Source organism: Apteryx mantelli, chromosome 7 (genome assembly GCF_036417845.1).
Source record: "Apteryx mantelli isolate bAptMan1 chromosome 7, bAptMan1.hap1, whole genome shotgun sequence".
Classification (NCBI taxonomy): domain Eukaryota; kingdom Metazoa; phylum Chordata; class Aves; order Apterygiformes; family Apterygidae; genus Apteryx; species Apteryx mantelli.
The window spans coordinates 21,920,957-21,943,567 of record NC_089984.1 but is presented as its reverse complement, the minus strand read 5'-3'; the positions used below and the strand labels follow the sequence as shown (position 1 = coordinate 21,943,567).

The following is a 22,611-nucleotide window of genomic DNA, read 5'->3' as shown; positions in this document are numbered from 1 at the left end:
GTAGTGACTAGGCCTAATTTTAAACATCTGCCTAAGTAAACTGCAAGGCTTTAAAACACTTGTATAAAAGGCTAAGCAAAGAGGCCAGGGACCATCACTGATAGCTTCTTCCAAATTTGGAACAATTGAAGTAATTTCTGCAAGATTTTTGCAGAAGTTCTTGGTCAAAACATATGCTTTACAAACAAGTGTGGGGCAGATAGGTTGTTTGAAAGACAAAGATTGTTGTGCACTTGGAAAGCTGCTTTGTTTCTAGGGTTGCACTTCCTAGGATTCTGATGGCTATTCATCATTACCACAGAAAACTTTGGACACATTTTTTTTCAAAAGTGGCCTGAGAATATCAGTGTACCCTGAGTTTCTCAGGAAGAGGTTTCGTCAGTGGCGTAGGCTAATCTTAGCCAGGACCGCTGCAAAAAAGAGTAGTCTGTGACCTCATTCTCTGGCTTTAATCTGGTTAAACAGCTCGATGGTCTGATTGGGCACAGGACTGCAGGAGTGGTACGCCAAGGGAGACTGTGAAGGAGAGGGAGGGCAGGACTGCCTCTTTCAGTAGTAATGTGTGTTTAGATCTACTGAGGCCGCTTGTAGAACTGCACCCTCAGTCAAACAGTGACTTCCTAGTAGGACATTTCTAAAACACATGCCCAGCTGTCTTAGGTGGAATTTCAGCTTTGTGAACTTTTATGTGGACGGCCTTTTCTGTTGTGCAAGGGATGTGCATTGCGCTGACAAACTGAAGCAAGGGCATCTTGCATAGATGGGAGACAGTTAATCAGCAAGTTGAATTTTCCTGTTTCTCTCATGTGTTTGCTCAGAAAGACTTGAATCAGTGACTGATGTAATTTGATTTTCAGGACCCTTAAAAATCCTCAGCCAGGCCTGCATTTTTTCAGTATTGTTTCCTCCTGGCATAAGTGGTTGAAGTGAACCATTCTAGCTCCTCTTTCTTGAGATTTTGATAAGGCACATAAAGTGTTTGGCATCTACAGAGGTGGCCAGAACCCTGTACCTTCTTCAGAAGCTCCCTAAGACCCTAAGGCTAACTGAGAGCTCATAAAATTTAGTGAGCTAGCTTGCAAGTGCTGAACCATTGTAGCCAGGCACGCTTTTAGCTTGAGGCGGATGCAATATGAAAAACATGCTTGTACCTTCATGAAAGAACTGTAAACTAAGTATCCTTTGTAGGAGGCCCTAGACATGGTCATACAAGCTATGGTGGACATGTCTTCTGTGTGTTATAAGGAGGACTGTGCATTTCACCCCTGATCTGGCAGTTACTGACTTTGCAGTAGTGATGAGTGAAATGTATAAATGTTTGTCCTCATCTTGAAGTTCAGGGACTGTCAGCTTAGCTTAACCTCCCTGTTGTCAGCAGCTCAAGCAAAGCTTTTGGTCATTTCACTGAGGCAGCCAAACACACGTTCTTCTCTACTGGTTCTGCTGCGTGGGCTGAAGCCTCTGGTGCAAGTAAAGACAGAAGGGGAAGCAGGGTGGGAGAGGAGGGCAGTGATGGGGACAGTAGTGTTTTAAACTGCTACAGCTCTTTATGTTGTGAACATCTGCCCCCAGTCAAGTGCGCAGATCACTTTTGCAGCTCAGCTGACTCATTAAGCCATTATAAGTCTTTGGAGTGAGCTGTGTGTTTGAGCTGAAGCAGAATCTTTTTTGGACAAGTAACAGCTCTGTAGGGGGAGTGTTGCTGCTCATGTGCTTTATTAGGTGATGGAATAAGATATTCTTCTCTAGGACTATGCAAGGTTATCTGATGAGATTTCTAACAGCAGAACTTATCAGTTGGTCCCTTGAAATATTGTTCTGAGACCCATACTTCGTGGAACATCTGCCTGTTGCTGGGGTTGGAGGGAAACCCTTGCTGGATTCAGACTACGTACGTTCCCTGAGGTCTTGCACGTTGCAACTGGAAGAATCACTGTCATCTCAGGTGCATCCAGTCCTTTCCATTAAAGGTCCTGCTCTTAGCTCAGGGCTGCTAGTGAATGAACAAGAGCTGTACGTTTGAAAGAGTTTTGCAGAAGGTCATGAATTGCAATTTCCTCTTTATTCTGTGGTAGGATCACTTAGAGTTCCCTTATCATCCTGGAGAAATTGCTGAGCTTCTGTGAAACTTGCTTGCACTTGGATCTTTGTGGATGGTTGCTTCACACAATGTGCAACGTTTCAGACCAAGAGTGTTCCTTCCTGAGCTGCTGAGAGAGAGGGGACTACAAGCCAGCAAACCTGAACTGAACTAGAAGACCCCTTTCCTGCAGCCGTGTGCAGTCAAAGCAGAGCAGGCTGAGGAGTGTTGTTGGGGCAGATGATGTGTGGTAGGCAGTTTCCCAGCTGTTACCTGTGTGGCATTGGATCCATGACAAGAATCCCAGTGGCGTGTTAATCTAGTTCCTGTTTCCATCCATTGCTAATGCGGGAAGGACTTCCCATTTGGTATTCTGTCTTGTGCTTCTGCATAGGAGGTGTCATGTGAGGTGCAATCAGTCTGATCACAGTTGTTTCACTGCTGACTTTGCCTCCTCTAGTCCTAGTTATCTGGTGTATTAATGAGGGCCATGCAGCCTCATGCCTTTGTCTGTCTAGACTTGGGGTTTGATTGTAATGTTTGGAAGGGAGAAGCAATGGACTTTGTGTTTGTTGCATCTCGTACAATAGGATCAAGGTCAGGACCATAACATAAACCCATAATTTACTAGTTAGTGCTGGATTTTGGTAAATAATTAAAAACTGAGCCCGGCCCGAGCAGCCGAAACTGCTGGTAACGTTTGTCTCTAAACTGGAATACTGCCACAGAAAGTGCCTTTGATCCCATGGTTACTTTTCTGTTCTCTGCTGCTTCCCCAGCTACTTGAGGGTTTTACTTTATCACTCTCTCTTCTAGCATCTAGTATCGTTTCAAAGTTTTGTCCGTGTTTTCCCTTCTCTGTCCTCTCCATCACTGTGGCTTTTCTGGTTTTCTTTTCTTAACCTCACTGTTCTCAGAACTACGTGCTAGGCTTCCTGTTCCTACAGCAAAAGCATGGTATTTTTTAGCCATTTTCTTATCTGTAGTGCTAATATTTACAGGAGTGACTTGGAGTTGCCCTTGGCGTAGTGTAAACAACTTTTGGTGACTCAACTTCAAATACTTGTTCATTTTGAAGATGAAACTAAAAAATAACTTGGAAGCAGAGTCTGGAAACACTGAGCTAGGAAAAATGAACAGATTCATTCACTTGGGTTAAATTTTAATGATGGTCATGAAAGCCTTTTGCACTCTACTGCAAAGACATTTTTCTCCTTTCAGTTACATGTTTGTAATTCTAAAATATAACAAAAGAAAACAATCTCTTTAGGATGGGATGTAGTTTATAGAGGAACTGTGGAGTAATGTATGTTTTTGAGTTTTAAGGATCTGTATCGTCTTAGTAGGTTACAAAGGTAAACGCAGCTGTACCTTCCAGCTTCTCACAACTTGTTGAAACTCTGGTTCTGACGACAGATCTCTTAGTAACCCAGTTGTGTTCTTCATAAGAATACAACTTCCCTAAGAGACACACACGTGTGCACAAACACATTCACTCAAGCAAAACTTGGCCTAGTAAAATACAGCTTGCTTACTTGATGGAAGATGAAAACTAGTTTATTGTAACTTCCAAAATCACTTTTACAGGACAAATAAAATGTGGCCATTGCTTTGTAGAACTGAATATTCATCACTTAAATCCATAAACATAGTGCCAAAAGCAAGCTGCTTGGGATGCAGGATTAGGGGGAGGGGGTAGTAGTGGTGGAAAGGAGGGTGAGACGTTCTATACCTTATTTGTTCTGTAAAGACAGTTTTAGAAGATCTTACATTTTCCTGTGTTTTTTCTTCTCATCTGCTGCTTTCCTACATGCTTTTTTTCCCCTTCTGTTGAAAAGGGAAATAATAGTGTTGCTACAGTACCAGTTAGAGGGATTATCATGAGGTGTTTCATTGCTGTGTGTGTATCTCTTTGGTAAAGCAGGGGTGTTGAGGTCAGCATGATGAAAGATAACTTTCCCATCTCCTCAGAGTTCTTTATCAGTACTTTGCTTACTTCCAGCAAATGCAGCTGGAGTTACTCACGGAGACCTAATGTCCTTGTTCACACTTGCGAAAGGAGGCTGGCCAGCTGTGAGCCTCAGGCGATAGCAAGAGCTCTCTTTGAGGGCCTTCTCTCTTGCTCTGGGTGCACAGAGGTGAGAGTCTGAGGCCTTGTGGAAGCTACTTGTTTCTAGAGAGTTGGTCAATGGAAAAAATGGAAGTGTTCAAAGATGCCAGCAAGGAGGTAGTCCACACATGGAGAACAGGTTATTGCTCAGTCACGCTGTTTGCATTAATATCTAGATGACGAAGTACTCTGGACAAGCCGCTGACTCCTTCCGAGAGTTCACGTGTCCTGTGGTGTAAGAGCTGAGCTGTGAGTGTTGAGAAACCACAGCTGCCAGCTCCATGCAGATAGTCAGCCAGCTTAGCCAGGAGGAAATGGATGACAGCAAGCTGTATGCTCTGTAGAACAGCAGATTAAAATAACTGTCTGCTTCATATCGTTTTCTAAAGCTGCTAAATGTCTCAAGAAGCATGTGGCCAGTCCTATGCTTTCATTGGGATTTTTCCTGGGGTGAGTTTCTGCAGCCAGCAGGGCAGCTCTCTGGGGAGCCAGGCAGGAGAGACGAGAAGGGGCCTGTGTAGAGTTGCTCTCTGTAACTCAGCTACTCATACTTCCTGGAGGGAGGCACGTTCTTCAAAGTGAAATGTGGTTGGGTTTCTTGGACCGCATCTCCTCGCCTAGCTGCTATTCTCACGAATGTTTCAGTGTCAGGCGTGGCCTGAGATAGCCTTCATTTAAAGGGGAACAGAAAGGCCTTTCTGTGCAGACAGAGCCATTTATAACAAGAGTTGTTGACCTACAGCAGCTGCTGATGGAGAAGCTCAATTCAGGTATTCTCTTAACTTTCTGATGAGTCTAATTTCCTCAGTGATGGCCTCTCTAACCTGGGTGTCATTATGACAGTCCAGCAATATAATTGCTGGATGTGTATATGCAAATGTGCTTCATTTCTCAAGTGTCTTTGTGAGTGGGAGCCCTGATCTAATAACACATGTCACTTTAGAGTTACAAGTATTATCAAAAGTAATGAGGTGGTTTCCTCATCTGATGCTTGCATGTTCACAAATTGGTAACGTGAATGGAACTTGCAAGATGTCTTCTACAGCATCATTTGGCTGCTTATAGGGGAAGCTGGTAATCTGCACTTTCAGAATTTTCTGAGAGAAAACAGCTGAATGATTCATGTGTGAAACTCTGAATGCCTGTTCCATCAGCTGTTAATCCAATAACTGAATAACATCATTTGTTTCTTCCCGTATTACCTAACAGTTCTGTTCTTGCATGACCCCCAGGCAATCAGCTCTGTTACAATAATGCAGAAGTGCAGGACAGGATCAAGCAATGCTGGAACTTCTTAAAAGCTCAAGTACAGATTCCTCTAATTCTCCTTCATCTGCTGATTTGTAACTACTTGCTTCCCTCTTATCCTTGGTTACTAAGGATGATTTATCTGAGGTCCACAGCTTTAGGTTTTGTTCTCCTCTGAAATGGAGCATACATTAGGCAAGTTAGGTACAAATTACCACACTGACAATTCCATGTTATGGAGTGGGGGACGATGCATTTAGTATCAACATATATGCAAGTGTCAGTTCATGCAAGAGTTTCAGGAATGTTAATGCTTTGCTGTGATTTAGTCAGTGCTGGCTCTCATATCTGCAGTGGGCTTACTCTTTCTGATTTAGTCACGCTGGAAATGACTAAAAGAGATTACAGAGAGTCTGTTCCAGTAACAGTTGCCTCTTTTCCTCCTCTCAAATGGCTGTGCTGTCTTGGTGTGCCTATACCAAACGCTTGAAGCGAGAGGTACTGTGGAGGATGTGGGACCAGCACTTTATTTCCTCCTGTGCAACTGGACAGCCTGGCACTCTGAGATGGGAGCAGTGCACCTTTCCCCAAGAGAAGGGTTCCCAAAACTGGGATCTGGCTCTTGCAGCTGAAGACTTTGGACAGTATCAATTAAAATATTAAGTTAAGGAATTGAAAGCCTCAGTCCATTTTCAGTAATACTTAGTACCACTGCCTGAAAATTAAAACACCACCTTCAACATGTAGCCCCATGTCAAAGTACTTTTTTTTTTCTTAGTCAGATCTGTATATTTGTGTTGGTGCAGCTTTGAAATCTATTTGCTAAATTACAAGTGCTTTTGTAGGTTTAAGAAACGTTGATGCTGGCAGTGATGCCTTACTAGAACTTTAGAGCTGCAGATTTTTGTCTCTACTCTTCCTACAGCAAACATTTAAGCAACAATGTAGTTGTATTCATGTGAGTAAGCTTACTTGCTGTGTGGAGTGATTTGTATGCTTAAAGTTAAGTGTGTGTACCACTATTTGACAAAGTTTTCAGCTGAATAATTTGCTAAACTTTTGTGGCATAAAACCTGTCTCCTGAAAACAAAATTCCGTCTGTGTAATCCATAAAATCCTATTTAAAGGTCTAGAAAATATTTAAAAAATTGCATGCAACAAAAACAGAGGATTTAGGATATTCAAATCTTAAATCTTTATTAGTAATAATAATGAAGACATTTAGATTTAAATTCCTAACTGATTTCTGAGTTCCCTGAAACTAGCAGAACCTGAATTCCTAATGGAAGCCCACTTTAATCACTTTGGCTCTCTTTATTTGTGAAAGCTTGATGTACTTGGAAGCTGGGATAATTTTGTGTAAAGCCTGGCCTGTTGGCTTCTTCACTATATGAATACCACAGATTAGACAGTGCAGATGCTAGAGAGTCTCTTAAGACTTTCTCATCATGCCTAAGCATTTTAAATACAGAACTTCTTACTAATATAAAACCTCTGCTAGTCCAAATCTGAGATTTTATGTAGTGAATAATTTGTACTGCTCTTTACAGGTGTGTTTTATGGTAAATAACAAATTAAAAAGTAACTTCCCAAATGTTGTCTTAAATCTTTGACTGCTCTGCAGTTTTCTGAAGTTTGAATGGAAAATTTTGGCCGTGGGAGATGCAGTTTTAAGCATTCGTGCCAGTCTTATAACAACGGAAGTCAGTGACTTTCACCCTATTTTTTTAGCAGATGTGAAAAATGGTATGAAGAGGTAGAAATTAGATAAAAATTCTGTCTGCTAAATGGATACAAAATTGGCTGTCCTTTATTTTAACTATTCAGGAAAAGTAATTTCTAGCTGTGATAGGAGAACTTAATCTATGTAACTATCTTAATTCTTGTTACTTTCTTTGTAACCAGTGATACTGATTCAATTTGCTCTTTCATCAAAATAAATACTGTTCTTGGGAAACAGGAGTGAGACCATTATTCTGTACACAGACTGTAGGGTTGCATGTATTTTGCTTTCCTCTTGGGCCTGTTTGAGTAGAGTACTGTGATTCTTCCACCCAAAGGCTTTGGTATGTTGCGAGTTCACTCTCATATAGATATAGGTGTTTACAGTTCTCGCTTTAGGAGCAGGTTCCCTGCAGAGTACTGCCTGATGATGTACTTTCTAGACAAAACTGTGAACCCAGAAGATGCAGCAAGCAATTCAAGCAGGACCCAGAAACTTAGACACTGCTGAAATTAAAGAATTGTTTTCCTTCATTTACTTTAGGAGAGGAGGACTCTGAAGGCTGCTGCTCATTCTCCCACCATGCACTCCAAGCACAGCTGGAGTCAGATGACTTCAGTTGCTGATCAATCATTCTTATATTAGATGCCGACATACTAATTTTCCTGTCTATTATGAGGAAGGGACTGCCCGTCTCAACAAAGAGTGGCTTTGTGTTGCATAAGCATATTCAGTGCTACTCCAGCACTTCTGTGTCTTTGCAAATGTCCCCCAGCAAACCCCTTAAGGGAATAAATAAGGAAACTCTGTAGTTTCCCTTTTTCAACTAGATCCCCTTTTCTGAGCATTACTTTGAGAAATGCAGCAAGTCCCGTTTTCTCTCCTCCCCCCCCAATGTTCTCTTCTAGGCTGTTTCTCAGGATGTGTATGATGTGTCCATGCATTTTCAGCAAATGAGAATGATGTAACAGGACTCTGTATGCTTTATTTTAGACTCGGGCTGTGACTCTGTGACTGATACAGAGGCAGAAGACGAGAAGAACCCAGTTTATTCCTCCAGACTTGCCATGAATGAAGAGCATGGGTCATTCAAGAGCATGGGGGACCATCTGGTGGTGCAGCCTGACCACATACGTTGCGGGGTACTGTATGTCCGCTCCTTGACAGTGTTCTTGTTGTGGGCTGATGCAATACCTTATGTGCATCTTTAATGCACAGCTTTACTGGGCTGGAGAGTAGTCCCTAATTCCTTTTCTGCCACCTTCACTCACAGCCACCTGTCTTCGGTGTCTGTTTCATGAGCTCACTTCCCTAGGCTGAGAAAATAGCTAGGTGACATGCACTGCCCAGTGCCTAGGCTGCAATGTCATTTCTTGACAGTCTTATTAACTTCACTGCTTGTCTTGTGTTTTGTGAGGCAGGTTCACACTCTTGAATCCCCATCTGGTGAGATTTTGGGGCACAAAGTGGAGCAAGGGGATTGTAATGAACCAATTAACTCCAGAAACTGGATGCAGTCTAATACAACAGTTCTGTCCTGCAAGTGCCTGTAAAGAGCTTGGATCATGGCTTCCTGTCTGAAAAACAGCATTTCCTAGTGTAGTATCTCCTCAGACAGAAAAACTGTAATACCACATGCCAGGAGAAAAGCGTATGGCATGACTAGCTTCACCTCCTCTGTGGTGTACTTTCCAATCAGTGTAGCTTGGACTTTCATTGCATAGTTTTGAGGTGTGAAGCGCTAGTGTGGGAGGGACTGGTTGTCAGAGGAAATGTCAAAGCTAACAGTTCAACAAAGGTTCACTGAAGCGTGACTGCCATTTTACATTATTTCCTCCTCATATGACTGTGGTAGGGGCAGATTCAAGCTCCAGTGCACTGAGACAATGTTGGATATTTTTTCCCTTACTTGTATCAGTTTTGCTAGTTCATGGGATTTTAAATTTCTCTTGGTGCTTTTTCTTAAAGCACCAACTTAAAGGAATCATGTGATTCTGGGAACCTCTGCTTTTACTTAAAGCCTGATCTTCATGCTGTGCAGAAGCTTGAAAAAATGAAACAAAAGGCTCAAATTCAAAACAACAGCCTGCCTCATTTGTGATTTTGTAAAGGAACTCTGGAATGCTATTGGCCATACTCTTAAGTTAGACTAGAAGTAAACAGCACACACTCCCCTGCAGGGAAAGACCAGAGAGTAACAAGCCTGAAAACAGCTTTTAGAACTTTTCCTTCTGCCTTGGCAGGTGCTGAGCATGATAAAAGTGATGCTGCAATTCCTGTAGCCAGGTACATGGGTTTATTGTGCAGCTGAAGTGACTGCCCTGCAGCCTGCTAGGTGTGTACTGCATTTCAGCCTGTGGCAAGAGTCATGGCTGTGTAGTGCTGGGCTATTTGGTAGTTTCTGAATATGTGCCTCAGAACATGGACATATTCTACTTTTGGATTGGAATAGCATTCTGTCAGTGAGGAGGGAGGACTGAAAGGAACTGACATTTTAGGAAGTATCTTTACCTGAGCTTCTGTGTTCCCTCTTTGGTGTATGTTTGGCTTGAGACCTGACCCCAGCAAGGGTTTGTTTGAGAAGTCAGCAAACTGCTGGATTGCTTCAAGCTCTTACAGAACTGTTGACTTAAAAGAGAGAAAAGTGGATCTATCTGAATTTTTTTTCCTGTCAACTCTATTTGCCTGTCCAGGGGAATAGTGTTGTATCCCTGTGTATTTACTGGGCATCTGTTACTGCATTCACTTCACCTGTTTCCAAGAGTTGGTTGCATATCTTGATATCTTGACTTCCTTGCTGGAGGAATTTCTCCAGTGCTATAAGCTGACAGATATTAACAAAATATGCTTTACAGTGACTGTGAGGTAAGTAAAACTGTTTTGCCTTGGCTTGTCTGTGTTTTAAGTCAAGGATAAATGCATTAACTACAGCATGGCAAGGAGTGTATAGGAATGGAGTCCAGAACTTATGATAGAGCTATAGAAGGTCCAGGACTGAGGAGATCCTAGGATGCTCAGAAACATTTGAGTTATCTACAGCTGGTGGGCTGCTTCCATTGGCCCAGGCAATGATTATGTTCGGCATAAGATTATGGGTGTGAAAGTCTCTTCAGGTTTCTCTCAGATTAGTTATTAAAGTATGTAGTGTTGTAAGCCATGTAAGCAGCCGCAACCCAGGTCTTAGTGGTCTTTAAAATTCTGATCGGATGAGAGCTGAGCAGTACGACACTTGCAGCATGGACAGGTACCACAAAATGCGGCCCAGAAGTCTCCTGGTTTCCAGAACTGAGAGTCTGATCCAGAAATTCACCTTCATAATTCAACTAAGTAGAAATTAGACAAAGTCTCAGGCCATAGTGAAGGACTCAATAAAATGTAAAAGTTAATGTAATAGCTGATTTGTTTGAAATTCTCACTGGCCCTGCTATTACAAACTGAAATTTTTGCCTTTTAAACAAAGCCCTGGCTAAAGACAAATAGATAAAATAAGGATAATCTCAGGAAACTGCTGCAAACCCTTTCATCTCTGAAATATGCTCATTTGAATTCGAAGTTCCTTCCTTTTTTCTGGTTGGAATGGGGGTGTGCTGTTTGAGGAAAGAGGCTGATGTAGTTCAAACTACATGGCAAGTCGGAGAGTTTCTGGTGTCACAGAATTTATCAGCTTAATGCCTGCATCTGTGCTGGTGCAAGCTTGCAACAAGAAACCAGCTGCCTTAGTTACTCCATCACTGGAAGAAGCTCCTGAAAACTATTCAGGACCATGGAAATTGATGATAATTTATGTGGTAGTTGCAATGACAACAAAATCCTTGGAAAGGGGACTTCAACAAAGTAAATGTTCTTACACTGTGAACTAATGCCTTTGCTCTTAGGTGCAGACAACAGTTTATATTATCATGAAATGTAAACTAGATGGCAAAGTGAAAACCGAAGTCGAATTCTCTCCAAAGAATGCATCATCTGTGCGTGTACTGGCCGAGATGGAGAATGAGTACACAATCTCTGTGGAGGCTCCAAGTAAGCTGGGTTGAGGCTTTGTTGTCCACCCCTTTGCTTCCTTTCTCTCCTAACATACCTATTGTGAAAAGTGACAGAGGGGTACAAGGTAGGGATTGTAACACAGGAAAATCAGAGGCCAGGAAATCTTGAACGTGTATTCCCATCTGTGATACTTTTGTGGTGTGGAACTGAGAGAAATTGCTGCTTGGGGTCTCTAGTTTGCCCCTCAGGGAGTTCAGAGGGCAGATTACAATTTGTAAAGCACTGTGTGTTTTTACCACCACCATGTTAGTATTGGCAGGGTGCCAAGAGAAGGTTAAATGCCAGTAAATAATTTCATGATTATAACAGTACATACTTAATGTGTGAAGAACTGTGTGAGATCGGAGCTGAAACTGTTTATCCTAGCTTGCCTTTTAAATCAGAGTTGTTCAGTCATTGTAGATACTTACATTTACAGAAGTTTAGGTTGTCTGAGCTTTAGGTTCACTAAAGTCTAAGGGAAAGATTTCAGAAGAGTCTTATAGATTTATAGTAGAGTCCCAGGATGGTTTTATTTAGTCCACTTTAATCTGTCCTCTTGAAGAGTCAATGTGCCAGTTCTAGAAACAGACACCAATAGTCATTATAGCAACTCCCATAAAGTCAGGGAGGTGGATGGATTTAAGAGAGATGATCTCAGCCACATTAAAAAGATCAGCTTAATCTGTTTTAAATCAAGACCTCTAATTTAAACACGGACCTGGAAACTAACTTGCACTTTGTATTATAAATATGAACTTCATGTTGATGGAGTCTCCAAGTGTGTTAACCCTGCAGTTTCTAACAGTAAGAGAAATAAATCTGTAATTCCTTACACGTGTGACAGAGTTACTCTTCCAGTGGTTTCCTGACTTGTTACAATCAGGCATACATACAGGGAAAGATTAATTTCAGTTGGATTCAAAATACTTGTGTTTCAGAGAGGAAAAAACAGACGCATGAGTGCACTCTGGGCATAAAATCAACAAGCTCCCAAGGCACCTATAGGAGATAATTCCTGTGCCTGGGTAAAGTTGCAGAACTGGAGTTCTTTTAAGTTGATTTCATTCACAGAGGCTGGTGAGGCTGAGAGGGATGCAAAATTTCTAGCGACTTTTCCAGTTCCTCCCCACCTCTTCCCCAGCTCCCATATTCTACGGCATGGTTTGGAGACTGCTCCAGTGAAAGCCAGGACTAGGGAGGTTGTGAGGTTCTGTAATTTGGGGTGGTGTGCTGTTAACATTAGGGGGCCAGACTAGGGTTAGTAGAGGACCCAGCGGGTCAGTGGTGATGTGCATTAACATGGCTCTGAAGAAGGTGCTTCCAAAGTACTTTCCTGCCTAGTGTTCAGACCAACATCATCTTTTTCATGGCTTTTCATGAATTCACAACATAAACTCTCTTGGTATCCAGTTGGCATCTCCACACCTCTCCTATCCTCAGGTCACTTGATGAAGACTCATTCCCATTGTTTATTCTTAATGGTGATTTCTTCTCTTTCTTTTCAAAGATTTAACCTCTGGGACAGTGCCTATGCAGATATATTCAGGGGACTTGATGGTGGGAGAAACAAGCATCATCTATCATACTGATATGGAGGAAATCAGCAGTCTGTTGGCTAATGCAGCTAATCCAGTGCAGTTCATGTGCCAGGTAATGACTCTAGCAAACAGCTGCTTTGGAAACCAGCTGTTTCAGATGGCAGACAAGTGGACACAAGCAAAAACGCCTGGTATGAGATAGCTCTTCTGAAAAGAAGAAATGAAAGGTTATTTTGGGGGTAGCCTAACAACATCCTCTTTTAGCAAAAGCATGACTAGAAAAATTGGAATGACAGAACTTGATATCAACAGAAGTACACGAAGAAATAGGTTGGTTGGAAATGTGAAAAGGTAGCAAAGATTCTGACTAGCTGAATGGAATAGAGTAAAATGAAAGTAACTGAATTTATTCTTAATACCTATTTTTAAAGACAGTCCTGAGTTCTCATGGCATATTTTGAACACTTAGGGTACCTGAACACTGCTAGAGGGGTAAAGCTTTCATGAGCAAGTTCTCTAGCTCTGTAGCCTTTGCTGCCTTTTTACATGCCCCTGATCAGCCACAAAGCAGAAGCCTGCAGAGTATTGATAGTCACCAGCATAGTCAGGGCTGACAAGTCTCTTCTCCCTTTCCTTTTTAGTTCAAGTTATGGAGCAGTTGGTACTGGACTGTGCCTCTACTTGGGAAACAGGCATGCTTCACAGTCTTTGATTTAAAAATTGGTTCCAAAAGCCAAACCCAGAGTGTACGCCAGAGTAATTCACAATGAGCTAGATCCTGCTTAGAGCAGGAATTACCCTTCATTGGCACAGTTTCAGAAGTGAGATGATACTAATCGAGGAAGTAGGAAGTAATTGTCCTCCCTGCTTCCAGTTACGTGACTGACTTTCTCCTTGCATTCTGTCTTGCTTGTTGTGCTTTTCAGGCTGCCTTTAGAGTATAAAATCTCATCTGTTCAGATCAATGATACTCTATTTCTGGACCAAGAAGCTGTGCATGTTTCTTGCTTGATCTGAACATTGGCATCATCTGTATTTGTCTAGTATTTTCTGATGCACATTAAATAAGCCTTGCTAAATCACCTTATAGATCTCTGCTTAACTGAATTTTCAAACTTCCCCAAATAAAATCACTTTCCCTTTACCTCTAGGCCTTTAAAATTGTGCCGTACAGCATAGAAGCACTGGACAAACTGCTGACTGAGTCACTGAAGAAGAACATTCCTGCCAGTGGCTTACACCTGTTTGGAATCAACCAGCTGGAAGAAGAAGATATGACAACAAGTAAGTTGAAAGCTTTTTTTTTTTTTTTTAAACTTCCTCTGTAACAGTTGTCTTCCTTGAAGGTACCTTAGAGCTCCTTAACACTGCAGTACATAGTACATACACAGGCTGTCTTGAAACGTTGGATCTCAGCCAGGAAGCTAAAATTCTGATGATAGCTATAGAAGGGGGACTGCTCTTTGGTTTGAGTGTCCCTTTTTACTACATGCATCAGTTTCATGTGCTTGCATTGTGACAGATAGAGCCACATGGACAGCTTCAAACAACCAAAATGAAAAGACGGTGCCCCCCGAAATGTCTCCCATATCTTCTCCCTTGTCCTCCTCCCAGTTGTGTGGCATTTCTCCCCAACTGCATGGCTCTGCTCTAATGTGCAGAATGGGCGCTTACTAGTTGGATGAGTGTGGCACCATGACATGCGTACCTTACACCAGCTGGTTCCTGCTGGAATGATGATTTAGGGGAGGTCCTTCCAATCCTGTGATCCTACATATCTTCAGCTATTACAGTGCAAGATTTCCCACTAAAGGTTGTAGGACTCAAACCTGGAGATGCACTAGTTACCTCTGATAGTTCATTTGTGCAGAGCTAGCTCCATTTTGAAATGGTATATATACTTTTCAGGGCTTTCATACCTGCTTTGGTCTGTGTCTTTGCTAGGAAGTCTGTTTCTCACCTACTGGCTCTGTTCCTGCTAGAGAGAAGCTTAGATTTTAAAGGGCCTTTGTTCTCACAGATCAGAGGGATGAAGAGTTGCCAACGTTGCTTCACTTTTCTGCAAGATACGGGCTGAAGAATCTCACCGCCCTGCTGCTTACATGCCCCGGAGCACTGCAGGCCTACAGTGTAGCCAACAAATACGGCCACTATCCGAACACCATAGCAGAAAAGCATGGCTTTAAAGACCTCCGCCAGTTCATTGATGAATACGTGGTAAGAGGGAGCAATGGTCCTTCGTGCTGCCCCACGGCAGGTGTGGGTAGCAGTACCAAGCCTGGCATTGAAAGTGCTGTGGGAGCAGGAATGCTGGGGTAGCAAAGGGCACAATGTGGTGTGGTAGGGTATAGAAGGGTGTAGAAGGCAGATGTCCAGCCATCATGAAAGCTTCCATGCTGGAGGGTTGGGTTCATCTCTGAAGCCAGAGAAGTTCTTAGGGCTTCTGGATGGAGCAAAAAAGAAGGAAGCAGAGCCTGCCATGCTTGGTTTCCTTATCACCCACCCATCTAATGATGCTTCTGCAGGAATTTGGTACCTGGTGTGAGGCTTTTCTAACCCCTGATCTTGGCAAAAATACAGCCCCTTCATCCCACTTGCTTTAGGGAGTAGTACAGGAAAATGAGTACAGTTGGGTAGGTGCAGCCCCAGATGCTCTTTGATTAGTCATAGTACAATCTGGATTGATTATTAGCTCATTTACAACCTGATCTATGCAGTCTGCCTGTTCCACTTGAAATCCAGTTCTTGTGTTAGGATAGTGGTCCATCCCTACTTGCTTTCTCTGTGGGAGGCCCAATTCACAATTCAGTTCTCTTTGAGCCAACCTCATCTCCAGAAATCAGCCCTCTGACTTCTTCCAGATTACAAAGTGGACAGCTGCATCAGGCACTTGTTTCTGGTTGTTAGGTGTGTGTGGGGTCTAACCTTTCTTTTCCACTTGACTTGTTTTCAGCCTACACACTTCACAGTAATGAGCAGCTCCTCTGCTCGGATCACATGATTCTTGAGCAGATTTTATTTGCCTTAATTTTTTAGTGGAAAATTGTGTATAACTGTCTCTAACAGTTGTCTGAATGATGGGTGATAGATCTGCCAGCTTTAGTGTGGTTCTGCCACCCTATTACATTAGTGTTTAAGCCCTATTTAGGAGACACAGATGGTTCTTAGATGTGGGGCTTGCTTCTTGACACAAGGATGAATTTGGGGCTATATATCAGAGCTAATTACAGCTGAGATCAGGATGGCTGAAAAACTGTAGATTGTCAGTGTGATAAAAATCTTTTCGTTAGGGGAAGTGTGAGATGCTTAGGAAATCTTGCCAGTCTCTCATGACTGTGCTGTGCTTCTCCCCTGCTCTCCTCTCCCCCAAAACTGTGGCAAAGGTGTGTTAACCATCAAGCTATCTGTGCAGCTTAGTGCCAGACCACACAAGTAGTGTGTCTACTGCAGGGTAGTGACTGGAAGCACTATGTATTTAGTGGCATACTAGCACAGATATCTGGAAATCCCGGTAAACCGTCCTACCCCATTTTCTCTCTGAGATAAGTTCCTCTGCACCTCCCTAAAGCATGGCATGTCAAATGCTTGACCCATTTTGACTGTGGAGGGAAACGTGCGTGAAAACATTGACACAGATGCCCTGTGGATGAAGGCCCATGAGGTGAGAGGTGTGGATGGAAAGGAATAACTTGCTGTACCACAACCAGCTAAGATAGCTGTGTTCATGGCATAGTTGGAGCTTGGCGAAGAGTGAAGCTTTTTACCTTGCTTTCTTGTTTGACTTTGAAGACCAGCACCTCTCTCATGTGGCAAATGTATGAGAAAGAGCTCCACTATCCTGCAAATAAAGTTGCCTGCATTACGAGAATAGCTGCCTGCTATGAGGTTTCCTGTCAGACTCTCAGTGAAGGGGGTCTGTGTACTCCCACTATGGGTGTTGCGTGCTGCTGCTATTGCCAAGAAACTGAAACTGAATCCAGAGCAAAGCTAAAAGTTTGCTTTCTTGTAAGTGCTCCACATGTGGCAAGGTTTCTCATCATGGTCAGCTACGCTCTCCCAGAAATAGCCTTTCACAAGCCTTGTATGTTCAGAATGAGCTTTGCTTATGTTCCAGGAGCTTGCAGGTAGCGGGCAGGAAACAAAATTGAGGGGGAGGGAGGCAGTAATGGCTGCTCAGAATGTGTCGGCACCTCCTTGTTTCACCTTCCCAAGGTAAACCTGGGGACTTGCCGTGGTGGTTAATATCATAGCAATATTAGTTGTTAATATTGTATTGATTATGGGAATCTGGATCTCTTCCCAGCCCATAAACCCTAGCACTTGCTGTGTCTACAGTCACTGTGCACGTGAAGTTAAATGAGGGAGGCAGCGTGTGATGTCTTGTTTCTCAAAGGCCATTTTGTATCAGGGGCTGACTATTCTTCCACCACCTGTCTTGCATTGTGGATCCCTGTGGTGGGAGTCAGTGGCTCTTGTTCAGATCCTGGTACTGGTAGAAGCACCGGGTTACCTGTGCTGTGGTCACAAAGTCTCATTATCTATTATTTCAATGTAGATCCTGAAAGCTGTGCCCAGACAGCTGTAATGGGGATTTAATTTATTTGAAAAGCCATAGTCTTTGGGAATGGGCTGCTTTTGGAAGTTTTTTCCATCAGTGATGGGAGAGAGGTCTCCTGCTTTTCTTAAATTCTCCAGATTCTTAATTTGAAGGAGACTTGAACATTTTTTCTTGCACTCCTTCCTCTCCAGGAAACTGCGGATATGCTGAAGAGTCACATTAAGGAAGAGCTGATGCAAGGCGAAGAGGATGAGTCTGTTTATGAGTCCATGGCTCACCTGTCCACTGACCTGTTAATGAAATGTTCCCTGAATCCTGGCTCTGACGAAGAGCTCTATGAATCCATGGCTGGCTTTGTCCCTGGTGCCCCAGAAGACCTTTGTACGTATAATCTTTGTGTTAGGCCAGACTTAGAGGCCTCAGCTGCACTGTCTCATGCGCATAGCAGTGCCCTCATTGAGTTTTAGAGTGAGGGCTGATTGTAGCATTTCTGCTCTCACTCCAAGGAAGCCATGTTTCAGTTCTCATGTTGGCTGGTAAAAGACTGAGTTACCTTAGCTTTACCATAACTTGTGCCAAAGCTTAGTAACCCACACTCCTAGTAACAGACCATTCCCAGTGTGAAATGGGCACACCTTAGGTTGTCAGGCTTGGTCACTCTAAGCAAAACCAATGCACTCCAAACTGATGTGCAGGTGGAGGAGAAGCCATGGTAGTATCCCCCAGCTTTTGTGAAACTTAACGCCTTTGCTAATAGTGGTGCTATAGATTGAGTTTAGAAAGGATTAGAAGAGAGCTGCTGTACAGCTTGGCTTTGCTCAGAGATGGCCTGAGCCACAACACCTGCTATGTGCCAGGGATCCTGCCTGTGGTGACACAACTGCTGGCAGAGCTATACTGACACTGGCCATGGTAAGAAATGTTGTGAAGCAAGATGGTGGCATGCAGCTTGGCAACCAATGGCAAACAAAGTTCCATGTGGGCACTCCCTTGAAAAGTGACCACATACCACTGGCTGGATGGTTGATATGCCCAGATTTATTACCTGTATTTACCAACATGCTTCTGTGGCATTCAGATGTCCTTAAGACTTTATTAATAGAGGGAAGAGGATTGTCCTCCTAATGAAAGATGAAGCTACATCCTGTGAAGACAGGAATAGAAACTGATGGTTTTTGGAGTACTGTGAATGCCAGAAGATACAACAGCGTACTTGGTGTGTGGGAGGGACGGAGGGATGCAAGTGGATTATTAAACTTGCTCCTAAGTTGAAACTTTGATGAAAAGAGGGTGGCTGCTTATTGCAAGTATAGGCTGTGCACTATGATGTGAAGGAGGAAGACCAGAAGTCTGTTCCCAAGAGAGACCTGGGATTGCTTCTGGCTTTCTATAATTGCCAGGGTACAAGGTCAGGAACTGTTTTCTTGTTACTTTGAGGACTCCCTCAACTCTGAGCAAGTGAGGTAGCATTTGGAAGAGACTGAATTTTCTAGCATGTGCCCTGCCTCATTCCTGAGATCCAGGGACGTTGGGGCACTCTGTATAGTGACCAGGTGAGCATTTGTTATTTCCAGATGCTGATTAGAAGTGATAAGGTCTGACAGACAATGAAGATGACTGAGGTTTGGGATAGGGTTAGATTTGGCAGCTGTAGTGCTATAATCACACCAGTGATGCAGAATGTTCTGTCATAATTCCACAAATCTGTTTTTCCTTTGAAATTTCAGCTGCCTTCTTCCAAGTTACTGGTCTTGTTTGAACATAGTGTATATTAAAAAAGGAAGCCTGTAAACACAGTTCAGTGAAAGCTTCAACCTAACTTTCTGTGCTTTCTGTACAATTGTAATTTTACTTAAAAATTTGTAGGTACTAAATTATAAATGCCCTTCTTCCAGAAACATGGCTGATTACAATCAATGAGGCTAGAGTGCCTCAGTTGTGTTTTACCTCTGCTGCAAGAGAGTGAAAGCTCCCGTATCAGTGTCATACCATCTCAGTTGAATAGCAGGGAGGTCAGCACTTCTGTTGGTTTTAACTGCAAAAGCAGTTGTACACTTAATAACATTTTCCTGTGCATTAATGCTAATTCATAATTGACACTGGTCTAAATATGAAGATGAACGTTTGAATTATAGAAATTAGTGGAAAAGAACTCTACACAAGACATGATTTTACTAACAGCGTGGAAATTCAAACAGAAACAAGAGCTGAACTTGTACCTCAGTAGCTTAAGAACAAAAGAAAGTGAGATCTGGAAGTGCATGTACCAAAAAGATTAAAACTGAAAAATCATTGTTCTAATCCTCCTTGTTTATTGCTAACAATGTAGAGCTAGTTCTGGTAAATATGCAGATGTTTAACTTTTTTCTCTATCTCATTAATATTCAGTGAGGCTGACTGCAAATGTAAAGTTAAGTACCTATGTTAAGCAATTGCAAATTTGCTGTTCTTATTTATCTTCCTACTTGGTCTGGCTTCATCCCACAGGTGTATTTTATGGTTTCCTGGATGAGCGGAGAACCTAGCTTTATTATAATTTAATACCTGCATAAGGCTTCTAGCGTTTCTGAAGTTTTAAGTATGCTGCCTCAGGAGACAAGTTTTCATACTGAAAAGCCTTTGCTTATAGACTATATCTGTCCTGGGCTGGTTTTCCCCCATTTTTGATTAAATGACACTATGAAACACACTTCTGTTGCTTGTGCAGTCCAGGAGCCTTTCTTGTCAGTTCTCTACCTGAAATCATAAACCCTTTTCTGAAGTTTTTTGTTGCTACCAAAACCAGGATTATTCTTCACCTGAAGGTAGAATAAGCGGTAAGGCTGATTGGACTCTTAAGGAACAAAGCTACTGTTGTTGCCTGTAATGGGGGTGGGGGTATCTAGATGTTTGGAAGCTCTGCCAGGAGCCTCTGAATGAGGTTGATTGACTAAGACTGGGGAGAGGGAAAGTCATGCTTAAAACCACTAATCCCAACTTGTTTTCTTCCACTCCTGAAATGTCTAGATGTCCCAGAAACCATGCAGGGCATATTCCTCTCTTTCATGGATGCAAATCAAGCTCCCCATAACTTACCATTTCTGAAATGGGCTCTGGAAAGCTGCTCTGAAAATAATATCAAAGCATCTCCATATTTGTTCAGATTTAGATCAGAATTGCTCACTGTCCAAAAAAAAAAAAAAAGGGGGGGGGCAGCCCTGTGAACTGTTAACAGAAGAGCTAATTGCTCTGAGATGCTTATTTCTTCTTTCCCGCTGAAGATCACCTCCCTCAATCTGCTGCCTGAGATGCTTGTGTGCATGTCCCTTTGCCCATTTCAGTCAAACAAGCTGTGTTAAGTTAAGCATTTCAAGTAGACATGTTTTCCTACCCAACTTATTCTGACTGACAGAACTCAGGAAGAAGCTTGGCCTGCGTTTTGAATGGAGTAAGTGAAACAGAGGCTGCTTGGCTGATGGGGTATGGAGATGAGCAGCTGGGAATGGTTGCCTGGTGAGGGGAAAGGTGGTGCGTCTGCAGCCTGAGTCAGCCTGCTGTCCTCCAGCTGCCTCAGTACTGAAGGCCCTGCAGGCCTCTGCACTTCAGGGGTGCCTTCTGCAAGTGCAGCCACTTCAGCAGGGTGGCAGAGGTCTCTGGGATCAGCATCAGACAGTTGTCCTGGTGTGCAAAGGCACTGCAGGCTCTGCAGGGCTAGTAGGGCTGGAAAGGTAAAAGCCCAAACTGACCCTAATGTAGGTATTTCTGATTTCTTTACTCAAAAGCAGAGCTGAATGAGTCTGTGTTTTAAAATGTGTTTTCTCCTTATTGGACAGACACTCCATATGGCTTATCTGTAACACCTCAGCAAGGAGTGTTCCCTCCTTATTCTAGAGTTCCCTTTGTCTATTGCTCCTGTGCACATATATCTGTCACCTTCCATCCAGGCATCTTTTACTGAAAATCTCTGTATTTCTAACCTAGTCTGTTACTGTTTGCCTGCACAACATATATGACTTGTCTGGACAGTGCTTTAAAATCTATCTGTATTGTAACAGGTGAAGTTAAATTGGCACAATGCTTCACAAAGATTGGTTCTCTCAAAGTGAAGGTACTTTTTTAATACTGAAGATAGCAGTGTAAAAACAAGCCCTCATTAAAATTGGTGGGAGTGCTGGCTGGGTTAGGACTACCATCACAAATAACTACTTCAAGCTTTTGCACCAACTTAAAGCTTTTGAGGGATGAAAAACTCCCTAGGAAATCATAAATAACTCCTGCTGAGGTACTTTCCAGGTCAGAGTAGCCCTTATGTGAGTGGTTACGGCTGTGGTATTGAGAACAATACCTGGGTTATTTTAAGTGTAGCCATGGTGGCAGGGTGCCCATTTATTGCAATCAGAATGTGCTTCTGTCACAGGTTTTCAGAGAACTGATCAAAGGAAGGCTGGGCACCATAGAGTCAGTTTGTCTGGCAGCAATTGGTCTGGGAACAAGGTAACACAGGATTGGAGCCATTGTAATGAATTAAAAGTAGTATCAAATATTTAGGTACCTGAGCGCTATGCCATTTTTTGTATTCTTCATTCTTTGTCTGTTTTTCCAATGTACTTCTACGCATTTTTTTCCTCTCTTCTTTTGGTCCTGGGGAAACTTTTACAGGGAAAGTGGAGAAGCTGTACAAGGACCAATATTATATAAACTGATGCAGCGTCATAGTTGCATACAGCTGTGCGAAGTTGCTAATTGTCCCTGTAAGTTTTGAGACAAAACTGGAAAAGATTTTGTTTATCTACAAAATGCTGCCTCCCCCTCTACTGGAAGGGAGTGCTCTTTCCCAGGTAGCTCTTCATGCCCTGAGCAGTACAAATCGTAAAGCGCTTCCTCTAGCCAAATCAGCATGAATTTGCTAGCACCTGCTGTTAGCATGTTTGCTGGTTTTAATGATGAAGTTAAATAATTTATTTAATTTCTTATCGTTAACTGTAATTGTTCCCCACTCCAGAAGAGCACTTCCCTTTTATTACACTTTTCAAGTATTTTTAAAGTCAAACACAATTTTCCAAAGAACTTATGGAATTTGCTCCAGGTTGGTGCAGGCTGAAGGTAAATTTCATTTAGCTGAGTCACTTGCACACTAACAAACAGCAGCTGAATAGTGTGAAGGGAGAGTTATTTCTGTCATACCAGTCTGGTAGTATGAACTATACAGCATCAAAAGAAGTGCTTTGCTTTTTCTTCTCTCCTCTCACCAGCACCTCCTGCCGATTTTCACACAACAGAGCATTATGGGCAGGCTAGAGCTGTGTGCAGGAGGGGCTCAGACAGCAAGGACTCCTGAAGAGTGCTGGA

At 42.7% G+C, this 22,611-nt stretch overlaps 1 protein-coding gene across 3 annotated transcripts in view; it reads left to right on the top strand.

Moving 5' to 3' along the window:
- The window catches only part of PIK3AP1 (phosphoinositide-3-kinase adaptor protein 1), a 64,907-nt gene that overhangs the window by 25,210 nt on the left and 17,086 nt on the right, over window positions 1-22,611 (top strand). For all 3 annotated transcript variants that reach the window (XM_013960298.2, XM_013960296.2, XM_067299964.1), the window contains 6 exons: window positions 8,155-8,303; window positions 11,037-11,181; window positions 12,695-12,837; window positions 13,877-14,009; window positions 14,746-14,942; window positions 17,475-17,664. In XM_013960298.2, coding sequence (XP_013815752.1) covers window positions 8,229-8,303; window positions 11,037-11,181; window positions 12,695-12,837; window positions 13,877-14,009; window positions 14,746-14,942; window positions 17,475-17,664 — 883 coding nt within the window. In that variant the 5' untranslated portion in view covers window positions 8,155-8,228. The remainder of the gene's footprint in view (window positions 1-8,154; window positions 8,304-11,036; window positions 11,182-12,694; window positions 12,838-13,876; window positions 14,010-14,745; window positions 14,943-17,474; window positions 17,665-22,611) is intronic.